The sequence below is a fragment of the Tribolium castaneum genome, unplaced genomic scaffold, assembly GCF_031307605.1.
Source record: "Tribolium castaneum strain GA2 unplaced genomic scaffold, icTriCast1.1 ptg000022l, whole genome shotgun sequence".
Taxonomy (NCBI): Eukaryota; Metazoa; Arthropoda; class Insecta; order Coleoptera; family Tenebrionidae; genus Tribolium; species Tribolium castaneum.
In genome coordinates this window covers 2,073,490-2,090,587 of record NW_026986634.1, presented here as the reverse complement: position 1 = coordinate 2,090,587, position 17,098 = coordinate 2,073,490, and the positions used below count along the sequence as shown (strand labels likewise).

At 30.6% G+C, this 17,098-nt stretch overlaps 1 protein-coding gene across 2 annotated transcripts; it reads right to left on the bottom strand.

Annotated features, from left to right (window-relative positions):
- Positions 1-11,136: 11,136 nt before the first annotated feature.
- LOC135267415 (uncharacterized) lies at positions 11,137-16,683 on the bottom strand. Of its 2 annotated transcripts, none has more exons than XM_064359633.1 (2): positions 14,561-16,683; positions 11,137-11,336 (listed from the first exon to the last, which is right to left on the bottom strand). In XM_064359633.1, exons 1-2 carry the CDS (start codon positions 15,854-15,856, stop codon positions 11,283-11,285), a joined length of 1,350 nt encoding a protein of 449 aa, XP_064215703.1. In that variant the 5' UTR covers positions 15,857-16,683; the 3' UTR covers positions 11,137-11,282. The 2 variants fall into 2 exon arrangements, with proteins under 2 accessions (XP_064215703.1, XP_064215702.1); XM_064359632.1 differs by lacking the exon at positions 11,137-11,336 and adding an exon at positions 13,375-13,573 and having other exon boundaries at positions 13,626-16,683.
- Between the last annotated feature and the right edge of the window lie 415 nt (positions 16,684-17,098).

The following is a 17,098-nucleotide window of genomic DNA, read 5'->3' as shown; positions in this document are numbered from 1 at the left end:
GAATAGGATTAGCTGCCTTTATCCAAAGTGATACATAAATTGCTCTTTTAGGCCAGATTAATACGTTTTTAGTCTGTTCGATGTAAGTTTTCTTGTTCAAAGCAAAAGATCGTCTAAAATAAGCCGTTTTTGTTTAAACTGAAAAACAATTCAGACTGAGACTCAACAAAAATAATTTGTTTTAATCCAAACTGATACTTTTTCACCTTATAAGAGTCCTATAAGTGTCCGAGATACGCCGTTCTCGGCAAGTCTATAACGTAATTCGTTTTTTTGTGACAGAATACGACGTTTTCTGTCTGTTTAATATAAGTTTTTAATAATAATAATAATAACAATAATAATAATAATAATAATAATAATAATAATAATAATAATAATAGTAATAATAATAATAATATTAATAATAATAATAATGAAAATAATAATAGTAATAAAAGTAAGCTTAGTTTTCTAAGCAAAAATGAAGCTTATTTTGTGTGTTATATGAGCGTTTTTTCATTTCTATGCAAGAAATCATCTGTGATCTGTGTTTTTAGGCAAGAAATTGTCTAAAATTAATAACTCATTTTAAAACTGGTATAAAAATATTTACTATACAAAAGTTAATAATAATAATAATAATAATAATAATAATAATAATAATAATAATAATAATAATAATAATAATAATAATAATAATAATAATAATAATAATAATAATAGTAATAATAATAATAATAGTAATAAAAGTAAGCTTAGTTTTCTATGCAAAAATGAAGCTTATTTTGTGTGTTATATGAGCGTTTACTCATTTCTATGCAAGAAATAATCTGTGATCTGTGTTTTTAGGCAAGAAATTGAATAAAATTAATAACTCATTTTAAAACTGGTATAAAAACATTTACTATACAAAAGTTAATAATAATAATAATAATAATAATAATAATAATAATAATAATAATAATAATAATAATAATAATGATAATAATACTTATAATAATGAATTTCTTTCTAAATTAAAGCTTAGTTTTTCTAAGCAAAAATGATGCTTATTTTGTGTTATCTGAGCGTTTTCTCATTTCTATGCAAGAGATCATCTGTGATCTGTGTTTTTAGACAAGAAATTGTCTAAAATTAATAACTCATTTTAAAACTGGTATAAAAACATTTACTATACAAAAGTTATAATCGGTTTTTAATAATAATTATATTAATAATAATAATAATAATAATAATAATAATAATAGTAATAATAATAATAAAAATAATAGTAATAATAATAATAATAATAATAATAATAATAATAGTAATAGTAACATAAGTAATAATAATAATAATACTTTTAATAAGGAAAAATGGAGCTTATTTTGTGTGTTACATGAGCGTTTTCTCATTTCTATGCAAAAGATCATGTGTGATCTGTGTTTTTAGGCAATCTAAGCCATTTTATAGTTTTTAATATTTAACAAATATTTGCTTTAAAATAAAATGTTTGAAAAACTGAAATTAAACTAAATTAATTGTGTCTAACACTTTAGTAGAGGAAAAAGAAGAAGACATAAAAGTCACTAAAGGTTTCAGAGTCGTCTTTAATCGTCATATTAATAACAATAACATTAATAATAATAATACTAATAGTATTAAATTTGCTTATATGCAAACGCTTAATAAAGTTAACAGTTTTTTGGTTTCTTGCTTATATCTCGAAAACAGTTACTACTATCAATTTTTATCTTTTTACTAAAATTAAAGCTGATAAAATTTCCTACAAAATAGTAATTTGCATTTTTCATGTAGGACTAACCATAAGCGAGATATAAGTTTGAAAATAACTAATATTTAAAAAAAAGTGCTTGAACAGAAAATGTTTTGTGATTTAAAATACACTTAATTTATTGGGTCCAATACTTTATTAGAAGAAAATGGAGGTGACATAAAAGTCACTGAAGTCTTCAGAGTCGATTTTAAATGCTGCATTTTCGTCTTCGTCTCAAACATTGAAAACTGAATTACATTTTTGTTCAGTAACAGTTACAGTTTTCTTATTGGTTTTTTGCTTATATCTCGAAAACTGTTACTCCTATCAATTTTTATCTTTATTTCAAAATTAAAGCTAATAAAATTTCCTACAAAATCGTTATTTGCATTTTTCATGTAGGACCAACCATAAGCGAGTTATAGAGTTGGATATAAATAATCTTTAACAAAAATTTGCTTTAAAATAAAATGTTTGAAAAACCGATATTAAACTAAATTAATTGGGTCTAACACTTTAGTAGAGGAAAAAGGAGAAGACATAAAGTCACCAAAATCTTCAGAGTAGTTTTTAGTACTAAATTAGCTTATATGCAAGCGCTTTATTAAGTTAACAGTTTTTTGGTTTCTTGCTTATATCTCGAAAACAGTTACTACTATCAATTTTTATCTTTTTACTAAAATTAAAGCTGATAAAATTTCCTACAAAATAGTAATTTGCATTTTTCATGTAGGACTAACCATAAGCGAGATATAAGTTTGAAAATAACTAATATTTAAAAAAAAGTGTTTTAACAGAAAATGTCTTGGGATTTAAAATACACTTAATTTATTGGGTCCAATAGTTTATTAGAAGAAAAAAGAGGTGACATAAAAATCACTGAAGTCTTCAGAGTCGATTTTAAATGCTGCATTTTCGTCTTCGTCTCAAACATTGAAAACTGAATTACATTTTTGTTCAGTAACAGTTACAGTTTTCTTATTGGTTTTTTGCTTATATCTCGAAAACTGTTACTCCTATCAATTTTTATCTTTATTTCAAAATTAAAGCTGATAAAATTTTCTACAAAATCATTATTTGCATTTTTCATGTAGGACCAACCATAAGCGAGTTATAGAGTTGGATATAAATAATATTTAACAAAAATTTGCTTTTAAATAAAATGTTTGAAAAACTGAAATTAAACTAATTTAATTGGGTCTAACACTTTAGTAGAGGAAAAAGAAAAAGACATAAAAGTCACTAAAGGTTTCAGAGTCGTCTTTAGTCGTCATATTAATAACAATAACATTAATAATAATAATACTAATAGTACTAAATTTGCTTATATGCAAACGCTTAATTAAGGTAACAGTGTTTTGGTTTCTTGCTTATATCTCGAAAACAGTTACTCCTGTCAATTTTTATCTTTTTACTAAAATTAAAGCTGATAAAATTTCCTACAAAATAGTTATTTACATTTTTTTTGTAAGACCAACCATAAGCGAGTTATAGAGTTGGATATAAATAATCTTCAACAAAAATTTGCTTTAAAATAAAATGTTTGAAAAACCGAAATTAAACTAAATTAATTGAGTCTAACACTTTAGTATAGGAAAAAGGAGAAGACATAAAAGTCACCAAAGTCTTTAGAGTCTTTTTTAGTCGTCATTTTAATAACAATAACATTAATAATAATAATACTAATAGTACTAAATTTGCTTATATGAAAGCGCTTTATTAAGGTAACAGTTTTTTGGTTTTTTGCTTATATCTCGAAAACAGTTACTCCTATCAATTTTTATCTTTCTACTAAAATTAAAGCTGATAAAATTTCCTACAAAATAGTTATTTGCATTTTTTTTGTAGGACCAAGCATAAGCGAGTTATAGAGATGGATATAAATAATATTTAACAAAAATTTGCTTTAAAATAAAATGTTTGAAATACTGAAATTAAACTAAATTAATTGTGTCTAACACTTTAGTAGAGGAAAAAGAAAAAGACATAAAAGTCACTAAAGGTTTCAGAGTCGTCTTTAGTCGTCATATTAATAACAATAACATTAATAATAATAATACTAATAGTACTAAATTTGCTTATATGCAAGCGCTTAATTAAGGTAACAGTTTCTTGCTTATATCTCGAAAACAGTTACTCCTATCAATTTTTATCTTTTTACTAAAATTAAAGCTTATAAAATTTCCTACAAAATAGTTATTTGCATTTTTTATGTAGAACTAACCATAAGCGAGATATAAGTTTGAAAATAATTAATATTTAAAGAAAAAGTGCTTTAACAGAAAATGTCTTGTGATTTAAAGTACACTTAATTTAATGGGTCCAATACTTTATTAGAAGAAAAAGGAGGTGACATAAAAGTCACCAAAGTTTTCAGAGTTGTTTTTAGTACTAAATTTGCTTATATGTAAGCCCTTAATTAAGGTAACAGTTTTTTGGTTTCTTGCATATATCTCGAAAACAGTTACTCCTATCAATTTTTATCTTTTCACTAAAATTAAAGCTGATAAAATTTTCTACAAAACAGTTATTTGCATTTTTTATGTAGGACTAACCATAAGCGAGATATAAGTTTGTAAGTCGTCATATTAATAACAATAACATTAATAATAATAATACTAATATTACTAAATTTGCATATATGCAAGCGCTTAATTAAGATAACAGTTTCTTGCTTATATCTCGAAAACAGTTACTCCTATCAATTTTTATCTTTTCACTAAAATTAAAGCTGATAAAATTTCCTACAAAATAGTTATTCGCATTTTTTATGTAGGACTAACCATAAGCGAGATATAAGTTTGTAAATAATTAATATTTAAAAAAAAATTGCTTTAACAGAAAATATCTTGTGATTTAAAATACACTTAATTTAATGGGTCCAATACTTTATTAGAAGAAAAAGGAGGTGACATAAAAGTCACTGAAGTCTTCAGAGTCGTTTTTAAATGCTGCATTTTCGTCTTAGTCTCAAATATTGAAAACTGAATTACATTTTTGTTCAGTAACAGTTACTGTTTTCTTATTGGTTTTTTGCTTATATCTCGAAACCAGTTACTCCTATCAATTTTTACCTTTTTTTCAAAATTAAAGCTGATAAAATTTCCTACAAAATAGTTAATTGCATTTTTTTTGTAAGACCAACCATAAGCGAGTTATAGAGACGACTAAAAACGACTCTCAAGACTTTGGTGACTTTTATGTTTTCTCCTTTTTCCTATACTAAAGTGTTAGACTCAATTTATTTAGTTTAATTTCGGTTTTTCAAACATTTTATTTTAAAGCAAATTTTTGTTAATGATTATTTATATCCAACACTATAACTCGCTTATGGTTGGTCTTACAAAAAAAATGCAAATAACTATTTTGTAGCAAATTTTATCAGCTTTAATTTTGAAAGAAAGATAAAAATTGATAAGAGTAATTGTTTTCGAGATATAAGCAAAAAACCAAAGTGAAAACTGTTACAGTTACTGAACAAAAATGTAATCCAGTTTTCAATGTTTGAGACGAAGACGAAAATGCAGCATTTAAAAACGACTCTTAAAACTTCAGTGACTTTTATGTCTCCTCCCTTTTCTTCTAATAAAGTATTGGACCCAATAAATTAAGTGTATTATAAATCACAAGACATTTTCTGTCAAACACTTTTTTTTTAAATATTAATTATTTTCAAACTTATATCTCGCTTATGGTTAGTCCTACATAAAAAATGCAAATAACTATTTTGTAGGAAATTTTATCAGCTTTAATTTTTGTAAAAAGATAAAAATTGATAGGAGTAACTGTTTTCGAGATATAAGCAAGAAACCAAAACACTGTTACATAATTAAGCGTTTGCATATAAGCAAATTTAGTACTATTAGTATTATTATCATTAATGTTATTGTTATTAATATGACGACTAAAGACGACTCTGAAACCTTTAGTGACTTTTGTCTTTTTCTTTTTCCTCTACTAAAGTGTTAGACACAATTAAATTAGTTAAATTTCAGTTTTTCAAACATTTTATTTTAAAGCAAATTTTTGTTGAAGATTATTTATATCCAACTCTATAACTCGCTTATGGTTGGTCCTACATGAAAAATGCAAATACAGATTTTGTAGGAAATTTTATCAGCTTTAATTTTGAGATAAAGATAAAAATTGATAGGAGTAACAGTTTTTGAGATATAAGCAAAAAACAAATATGAAAACTGTAACTGTTACTGAACAAAAATGTAATTCAGTTTTCAATGTTTGAGACGAAGACGAAAATGCAGCATTTAAAATCGACTCTGAAGACTTCAGTGACTTTTATGTCACCTCCTTTTTCTTCTAATAAACTATTGGACCCAATAAATTAAGTGTATTTTAAATCCGAAGACATTTTCTGTTAAAACACTTTTTTTTTAAATATTAATTATTTTCAAACTTATATCTCGCTTATGGTTAGTCCTACATGAAAAATGCAAATTACTGTTTTGTAGGAAATTTTATCATCTTTAATTTTAGTAAAAAGATAAAGATTGATAGAAGTAACTGCTTTTGAGATATAAGCAAGAAACCAAAAAACTGTTACCTTAATTAAGCGCTTGCATATAAGCAAATTTAGTACTAAAAACAACTCTGAAGACTTTGGTGACTTTATGTCTTCTCCTTTTTCCTCTACTAAAGTGTTAGACCCAATTAATTTAGTTTAATATCGGTTTTTCAAACATTTTATTTTAAAGCAAATTTTTGTTAAAGATTATTTATATCCAACTCTATAACTCGCTTATGGTTGGTTCTACAAGAAAAATGCAAATAACGATTTTGTAGGAAATTTTATCAGCTTTAATTTTGAAAGAAAGATAAAAATTGATAGGAGTAACAGTTTTTGAGATATAAGCAAAAAACCAATAAGAAAACTGTAACTGTTACTGAACAAAAATGTAATTCAGTTTTCAATGTTTGAGACGAAGACGAAAATGAAGCATTTAAAATCGACTCTGAAGACTTCAGTGACTTTCATGTCACTTCCTTTTTCTTCTAATAAAGTATTGGACCCAATAAATTAAGTGTATTTTAAATCACAAGACATTTTCTGTTAAAGCACTTTTTTTTAAATATTAGTTATTTTCAAACTTATATCTCGCTTATGGTTAGTCCTACATAAAAAATGCATTTTACTATTTTGGAGGAAATTTTATCAGCTTTAATTTTAGTAAAAAGATAAAAATTGATAGGAGTAACTGTTTTCGAGATATAAGCAAGAAACCAAAAAACTGTTAACTTAATTAAGCGTTTGCATATAAGCAAATTTAGTACTATTAGTATTATTATTATTAATGTTATTGTTATTAATATGACGATTAAAGACGACTCTGAAACCTTTAGTGACTTTTATGTCTTCATCTTTTTCCTCTACTAAAGTATTAGACACAATTAATTTAGTTTAATTTCAGTATTTCAAACATTTTTTTTATTTTTATTATTTATTATTTATATCCAACTCTATAACTCGCTTATGGTTGGTCCTACAAGAAAAATGCAAATAACTATTTTGTAGGAAGCTTTATCAGCTTTAATTTTAAAAGAAAGATAAAAATTGATAGGAGTAACTGTTTTCGAGATATAAGCAAAAAACCACTAAGAAAACTGTAACAGTTACTGAACAAAAATGTAATTCAGTTTTCAATGTTTGAGAGGAAGACGAAAATGCAGCATTTACAAACGACTCTAAAGACTTCAGTGACCTTTCTGTCACCTCTTTTTTCTTCTAATAAAGTATTGGACCCAATAAATTAAGTGTATTTTGAATCACAAGACATTTTCTGTTAAAGCACTTTTTTTTTAAATAATAATTATTTTCAAACTTATATCTCGCTTATGGTTAGTTCTACATAAAAAATGCAAATAACTATTTTGTAGGAAATTTTATCAGCTTAAATTTTAGTAAAAAGATAAAAATTGATAGGAGTAACTGTTTTAGAGATATAAGCAAGAAACTGTTACCTTAATTAAGCGCTTGCATATAAGCAAATTTAGTAATATTAGTATTATTATTATTAATGTTATTGTTATTAATATGACGACTAAAAACGACTCTCAAGACTTTGGTGACTTTTATGTCTTCTCCTTTTTTCTCTACTAAAGTGTTAGTCTTAATTAATTTAGTTTAATTTCGGATTTTCAAACATTTTATTTTAAAGCAAATTTTTGTTAAAGGTAATTTATATCCAACTCTATAACTCGCTTATGGTTGGTTCTACAAAAAAAATGCGAATAACTATTTTGTAGAAAATTTTATCAGCTTTAATTTTGAAAGAAAGATAAAAATTGATAGGAGTAACTGTTTTCGAGATATAAGCAAAAAACCAATAAGAAAACTGTAACTGTTACTGAACAAATATGTAATTCAGTTTTCAATGTTTGAGACAAAGACGAAAATGCAGCATTTAAAATCGACTCGGAAGACTTCAGTGACTTTTATGTCTCCTCCTTTTTCTTCTAATAAAGTATTGGACCCATTAAATTAAGTGTATTTTAAATCACAAGACATTTTCTGTCAAAGCACTTTTTTTTTAAATATTAATTATTTTCAAACTTATATCCCGCTTATGGTTAGTCCTACATAAAAAATGCAAACAACTATTTTGTAGGAAATTTTATCAGCCTTAATTTTTGTAAAAAGATAAAAATTGATAGGAGTAACTGTTTTCGAGATATAAGCAAGAAACTGTTGCCTTAATTAAGCGCTTGCATATAAGCAAATTTAGTAATATTAGTATTATTATTATTAATGTTATTGTTATTAATATGACGACTAAAAACGACTCTCAAGACTTTGGTGACTTTTATGTCTTCTCCCTTTTCCTCTACTAATGTGTTAGTCTTAATTAATTTAGTTTAATTTCGGATTTTCAAACATTTTATTTTAAAGCAAATTTTTGTTAAATATTATTTATATCCAACTCCATAACTCGTTTATGCTTGGTCCTACAAGATAAATGTAAATAACTATTTTGTTGGAAATTTTATCAGCTTTAATTTTGGAAAAAAGATAAAATTTGATAGGAGTAACTGTTTTCGAGATATAAGCAAAAAACCAATAAGAAAACTGTAACTGTTACTGAACAAAAATGTAATTCAGTTTTCAATGTTTGAGGCGAAGACGAAAATGTAGCATTTAAAAACGACTCTGAAGACTTCAGTGACTTTTATGTCACCTCCTTTTTCTTCTAATAAAGTACTGGACCCAATAAATTAAGTGTATTTTAAATCACAAGACATTTTCTGTTAAAGCACTTTTTTTTTAAATATTAATTATTTTCAAACTTATATCTCGCTTATGGTTAGTCCTACATGAAAAATGCAAATAAACATTTTGTAGGAAATTTTATCAGCTTAAATTTTAGTAAAAAGATAAAAATTGATAGGAGTAACTGTTTTCGAGATATAAGCATGAAACTGTTACCTTAATTAAGCGCTTGCATATAAGCAAATTTAGTAATATTAATATTATTATTATTAATGTTATTGTTATTAATATGACGACTAAAAACGACTCTCAAGACTTTGGTGACTTTTATGTGTTCTCCTTTTTCCTCTACTAAAGTGTTAGTCTTAATTAATTTAGTTTAATTTCGGTTTTTCAAACATTTTATTTTAAAGCAAATTTTTGTTAAAGATTATTTATATCCAACTCTATAACTCGCTTATGGTTGGTCCTACAAAAAAAATGCGAATAACTATTTTGTAGAAAATTTTATCAGCTTTAATTTTGAAAGAAAGATAAAAATTGATAGGAGTAACTGTTTTCGAGATATAAGCAAAAAACCAATAAGAAAACTGTAACTGTTACTGAACAAAAATGTAATTCAGTTTTCAATGTTTGAGACAAAGACGAAAATGCAGCATTTAAAATTGACTCTGAAGACTTCAGTGACCTTTCTGTCACCTCCTTTTTCTTCTAATAAAGTATTGGACATAATAAATTAAGTGTATTTTAAATCACAAGACATTTTCTGTTAAAGCACATTTTTTTTTAAATATTAATTATTTTCAAACTTATATCTCGCTTATGGTTGTCCTACATGAAAAATGCAAATAACTATTTTGTAGGAAATTTTATCAGCTTTAATTTTAGTGAAAAGATAAAAATTGATAGGAGTAACTGTTTTCGAGATATAAGCAAGAAACCAAAAAACTGTTACCTTAATTAAGGGCTTGCATATAAGCAAATTTAGTAATATTAGTATTATTATTATTAATGTTGTTGTTATTAATATGACGACTAAAAACGACTCTCAAGACTTTGGTGACATTTATGTCTTCTCCTTTTTCCTCTACTAAAGTGTTAGTCTATTATTATTATTATTATTATTATTATTATTATTATTATTATTATTATTAGTTTTATTATTATTATTATTTTTATTATTATTATTATTAACTTTTGTATAGTAAATGTTTTTATACCAGTTTTAAAATGAGTTATTAATTTTAGCCAATTTCTTGCCTTAAAACTATCAAATGGCTTAGATTGCCTAAAAACACAGATCACACATGATCTTTTGCATAGAAATGAGAAAAGCTCATATAACACAAATTAAGCTTCATTTTTGCTTAGAAAACTAAGCTTACTTTTATTACTACTATTATTATTATTTTTATTATTATTATTATTATTACTATTATTTTTATTATTATTATTATTTATTATTATTATTATTATTATTATTATTATTATTATTATCATTATTATTATTATTATTATTATTATTATTATTATTATTATTATTATTATTATTATTAATATTATTATTATTATTATTATTAAAAACCGATTATAACTTTTGTATAGTAAATGTTTTTATACCAGTTTTAAAATGAGTTATTAATTTTAGACAATTTTTTGCCTAAAAAAACAGATCACAGATGATCTCTTGCATAGAAATGAGTATGACGACTAAAGACAACTCTAAGACTATAGTGACTTTTATGTCTCCTCCTTTTTCCTCTACTAAAGTGTTAGACACAATTAATTTAGTTTAATTTCAGTTTTTCAAACATTTTATTTTAAAGCAAATTTTTGTTAAATATTAAAAACTATAAAATGGCTTAGGTTGCCTAAAAACACAGATCACACATGATCTTTTGCATAGAAATGAGAAAACGCTCATGTAACACACAAAATAAGCTCCATTTTTCCTTATTAAAAGTATTATTATTATTATTACTTATGTTACTATTACTATTATTATTATTATTATTATTATTATTATTATTATTATTATTATTATTATTATTATTATTATTATTATTATTATTACTATTATTATTATTATTATTATTATTATTATTAATATTATTATTATTAAAAACCGATTATAACTTTTGTATAGTAAATATTTTTATGTAAATGAAACTCGGAATTCACCCAAAAACTAATTTATTAGCAAATTAGATTCAACAACGACATTGACACTGCCACAGTGTCCTTCCAACTAACTAGGCGTTGCCCGTACGCGCCTCACGCGTCATCATTTCCCGCCAATTTCACCAGCAGCGCCCCCTTCACTTAACAGTCGGCCACGCTTCCGTGTTCCACGTCCTCGGGGAACCACCGGTGTTTCTAAAACAAGTAATTAACCAATACCATGTATCCGAGCCGTAGTATACATCTACAGCCCGAGTCCCACTTAAGAACTATTTATAAACAACCTGAAAATAATCATAATCGTGTTTCTCACGTTGAGAATGAATCTGAAAATAATCATAATCGTGTTTCTCACGTTGAGAATGAATCTGAAAATAACCATAATCGTGTTTCTCACGTTGAGAATTAATTAAGAACAACAATAAGAACACTACCAACAACAACAATAAGATCACCAACACCAACAAGATCAGTAACCTCAAGAATAAGTAGAAGAACAATAACAAGAACAAGAACAATAACAACAATAACAAATCATTAACTCATGAGTTTCAACGTAAAGCGCTTAAAAACAACATTTGGGCCCAAAATCGTGAGTTCACGTTGAACTTCACTCAGCTTCACAGCGAACTCAGTCATTCGTCACTGACATCGCCTATTGTTTCGTCTCCACTCGTCGTGGCGACAACGTAATGTCTCAATTTGTCCACTGAGTGAACACCCTCATATCGTTTTTGGGAACGCGTCGCCCCCGGCATGTCCGTCACGACATACCTATCGTAGTCGAGCACTTTCTGAATTCGGTACGGTCCCGAATATTTAGGTAACAGCTTCCGACTTTTGCCCTCGTTTGAAGCTCGCGTGGTGCGTACCAACACGAGATCACCTGCATTAAATCTCTTTGGGGCACAGCGTCGCTTGTCATAACGCTCTTTTTGCTTCTGCTGTTCCTTTTCGACACGCTGAGCAACGTCTGCTCGTGTCCGTGGCAAATCACCATCATGAACACCCTCTGTCACCACGTTGGTGAGGATTGAGTCATTAGCATGTCGAGGTGTATACCCCAACAACAATTCGTATGGACTTTTGCCCGTAGTCGAATTCGGCGTAGAATTAATACCCCAACTAATTCTACTCACAAAGTCATCCCATTTCTCTTCTTCTCTCGAGCTAGCAGCAAGCTGAGATAAAATCGTACGATTTAATCGCTCCACCTGGCCATTAGCCCGTGGTGTGGCAGTCGCGGTTAGTACTAATTTAACGTTTAAATCGGTACAATGTGTCTTAAACTTTTTGCTAGAAAAACAAGCCCCACGATCGGCTATTATACGTTTAGGTACACCAAACATTCCTGTAAGAGAAGCTAAAAATGATAAAACAGGGCCCACCTTAGTATTAGGCACGGCCCTGAGAAAGACAAATTTAGTAAATGCATCGATAATAGCTAAAAGATAAGAATTATGTGATTTGCTCTTTACAAATGGTCCCAAATGATCCATGTGCAATGTGTCCAATGGTTGCGAATTCTTAGGTATGGGATTCAAAAATCCTGGCTGCTTTCCTCCGGCTTCCTTATTGTAGAGACACTCCAAGCAGCTAGAAATATATTTATGAACATACCTCCGCATTGAAGGAAACCAATAAGATTTCGACACAGATGCCAAAGTTTTCTCATTCGATAAATGGCCAATTCCATCGTGGTGTGCTAATAAAATCTGGCGTCTTACCGCTTTTGGTACGACCCATTTTAATCCTGACTCAGTCTGTTTGAATACTCGACCATCTTTTAGTTTATACTCTTTGTGAATGGCACGCTCTTCAGCGTTAGTCGGTGATTTTTCCAATATTTCCTTCAACAATGCGCATCTCGCATCCTTCATTTGAACAGCTAAAATCCAATCATCATCGTTAACATTAATATGCAAAACTTCCACTGAAGGCTCCGAAGGATCTAATACCGTATTTCTACTCAAAGCGTCAACGTGACTCATTTTACTGCCAGGTCTGTATTCTACAGTAAAGTCGAACTCAGAAGTCAACAACCACCATCTCCCAATTCGTGGAATCAAATCTCTCTTGGTAAGGGTTGTTCGTAAAGCATTACAGTCTGTGATCACCTTGAATTGAAGCCCCAACAAGTATACTCGATAATGTTTGAGAGAACAGACCACCGCTAGCGTTTCTAGCTCGTACGAGTGGTACCTTTGTTCCTCTTTGGTCGTCTGTCGGCTGAAAAACATAACTGGACGCAAAGATCCATCACCTTGTCGTTGCAACAGAATGCCACCAATTCCAACTTTAGAAGCGTCAGTGTGTAACTCCGTTTCAGCTTCCGCGTCGTAAATTGCAAGAACTGGTCTGCTCGTCAAGATGTCTTTTAAAGTCTGAAAAGCCCGCTCTTGTGCTTCTTCCCAAACAAATGCACTGCCTTTCTTTAGGAGACTCGTCAAACTACTTGCTATTGTTGCGTAATCTTTCACGTACTTTCGAAAGTACCCACACAAACCTAAGAATTGCCTAAGTTTGTGTACGTCTGTTGGTTTGGGAAAAGCTGTCACCGCTTTGATTTTTGTCTCGCCTGGCTTAATGCCTTCCGCACTGATCTCATGCCCTAAATACTCTATTTGACTTCCAAAGAAGCAACATTTACTCAGCTTTAGAGTCAATCCGAACTGTCGAAGCAATTGAAACACCGTTCGTAAATTGTTAAGACCTGTTTCAAAGTCTTTGGAAGGTATCAGAAGATCATCTATGTAACAAAAAGCGGTCTGAAACCGTAATGGACCCAACACCTTATTCATAGCTCGCTGAAACACTGCCGGAGCGTTGGCTAGACCAAAAGGCATGCGGACAAACTCGTAATGCCCATCAGGCGTAACAAATGCTGTCTTTGGAATCGATTCGGTGGCCATTGGGATCTGATAGTACCCACTCGCGAGATCTAGTGTGGTGAAAAACTTTGCACCGTTTAGTTTATCCAAATGTTCGTCTACTCGTGGTAACGGAAAGCGATCTTTGATTGTTTTCGAATTTAATTGCCGATAATCAACACACATACGGTGTTGCCCATCTTTCTTCCGCACCAACAGTATGGGACTCGAATATGGCGAGTCTGATTCTCGTATGACTCCGCTACCTAACAAGTCATTTACTATATCTCGAACAATTCTTCTTTCGTGATGCGATAACCGATAAGGACGATAAATTACAGGTTTATCATCAGTCAAAGTTAGCTTCATTTCTGCCGCAGTTGTGGCACCTATTTCCGCTACATTTCGTGCAAAACAATCTCGAAATTCGTTAACGAGTTGTAACAATTGCTCGAACTGAGCCGGGTCTAGATTCTTATTGACTTGTGTAAGAAGTTCCCACCGTTGAAAACTCTTTACCTCAACCTTCCCCACAGAAAACACACTCACCGTCGTAGCTGTCCTTTCCTGCTCGCAAGGCTCAGCTCTCGCAACGATTTGCGCCTTTCGATAGACCAGATCTTGGTGCGATAGATTGCGAACGGTCACTAGGCCTCCATCACATGTGACACACCGATGAACAACGTGTTCGAACCCTGGTCTCGGACGTTGACACCCTTCAACGTAATAAGCTCCTTTCCACCCATCGTCTTTTGCCTTGATTCGTATGCAACCAATGGATTGAGGAGGGATCACTGTTTCCTCTTCCGCCCAAAGTGCAACTTTTCGTGTCGGAAGTTGGCCTAGAAATGCTTGGATCGATTCGTTGTTTCCGTCAACTACTCTCACAGCTTCCTCATTTGCTATAATCGTATTAGCACCCGCATTCAGGAAGGTCTGTCCCACTATGACAGGCACACGTTGTGCACTGTCTTCGACGATCAAAGCTTTTACGTTTGCCTTGACAAGATCCACTTCTAGCTCTACTTCGACTTCCCCATGCACTTTGGTGATTCCCTGGCCATAACCACGAATCAAATGTAAACTTGGCTGCCACATCAGTCCCAATTCTCTAGCAACACTTTGCTTGACAAGGACCGGTTCAGCTCCTGAGTCAATGTAAGCTCGCGTCGGCTTACCATTGACCTTAATGTCTATGTAATAATTCTTATTATTACTTGCGTCAGCTACACTTGTCGTTAGTGCCTGCTTAGACATGTTTTCTTTTACTACGTTACCACGTCGGCACTCAGCATCCACATGTCCAATGCGACCACATTTCTTGCACTCAATTCTTGGTTTCGGGCACTTTGTCGCAACATGTCCTCGATTACGACAATTGTAACACCGAACTGACGAATACAGTTTTTGTGCTTCGACTCGACTTGGAAGGAACCTCCTCCTTTCCCGAGGCGCCTGCTTTGCGAGCGTATCCCGCTTGTCACCTTCGGATCTCAGAGTCGACAAATACTCAGCGTACAAGCTTTCGGGTGTAACGTAACGCCCTGCTCTAGCCCCATTTCTGAGAGTCACATCAGTGATTCCATCAATAAGACAGGAGACTGCATTCGTTCCTGTTATGTCACAAGCCTGCAACAGATTTAATTTCCCAAAATAATATTGTGCCCAGGTTTCACCGTCTTCCTTCACCCTATTCACTAGCTTACGAAGTGTGGAAGCATAATCGTGGTGATCGGGGAAGGTGGCTTGTAACAAACGTTTCCATTCATCCCAGCTCCGGTCGTATGCTGAGGGATCGAGATTGTCGTACCACTCCTTGGCCAACCCCTTGAGTCGACTTATCATGCCATAAATCGTTGTACGTTCGTCCCAACCGTTCACGAGAGCCAACTGGTCAATTTTATGCAACCACTTAGTGGTACTAAAATTGGGGTTTCCTGGAGCGAATTCAGGAATCAGGTCACTTTTAATGCCAACTTGTCCTGATGTGTGCTCAAAATTGCGGTTTAGCAAACGTCGATTCAAGTTTTCCACAAGTTGCTCAAGTCTCGCGATTCTAGCGGACTCGGCCGAAACTGGGGGTGAATTTACTGTAGTGGAGACCCCAGGCGCGGACCTTTTCGGCCGTGGCTCATCGTCACTTGAGTCCGAGTCGTCCGAGTCCACATTTCCTAGGTACCTGTGACGCCCGATTGCGAAAATCTCACCAGAAAACTTTTCGCGCCTTTTGAGCCACACCCAAACGAAAATTGACAGCGTGTGGTTGCGTAACTCCTAGAACTCGTCAGAAATCAGAAAAACCAGATAAATTCGGCTAGCACCCGATTGATTTGTTCGATTTCAAGTCGTAAAACACAATTTTGTTACGAATGAAACGGTACAGATTCCCAAAACTTCAATTTTTGGCCCTTGCCTTGGCGACCCACAAATTCCTCACAAAATCACCACAATTCACCACTCTCTATCGGAAACGATTATTTGAGCAATATCCTACCGCTGCTCTGTAAATGAAACTCGGAATTCACCCAAAAACTAATTTATTAGCAAATTAGATTCAACAACGACATTGACACTGCCACAGTGTCCTTCCAACTAACTAGGCGTTGCCCGTACGCGCCTCACGCGTCATCATTTCCCGCCAATTTCACCAGCAGCGCCCCCTTCACTTAACATTTATACCAGTTTTAAAATGAGTTATTAATTTTAGACAATTTCTTGCCTAAAAACACAGATCACAGATGATCTCTTGCATAGAAATGAGAAAACGCTCAGATAACACAAAATAAGCATCATTTTTGCTTAGAAAAACTAAGCTTTAATTTAGAAAGAAATTCATTATTATAAGTATTATTATCATTATTATTATTATTATTATTATTATTATTATTATTATTATTATTATTATTATTATTATTATTATTATTATTATTATTATTATTATTATTATTATTATTATTATTATTATCATTATTATTATTATTATTATTATTAACTTTTGTATAGTAAATGTTTTTATACCAGTTTTAAAATGAGTTATTAATTTTATTCAATTTCTTGCCTAAAAACACAGATCACAGATGATCTCTT

Coding starts and splice junctions, on each gene's coding strand:
- LOC135267415 (XM_064359632.1), bottom strand. CDS start 15,856: ATGATAAGTCGACTCAAGGGGTTGGCCAAGGAGTGGTACGACAATCTC. Junction 13,574..13,625: donor TTGTGTGGGTACTTTCGAAA/GTACGTGAAAGA, acceptor AGTCTCCTAAAG/AAAGGCAGTGCATTTGTTTG.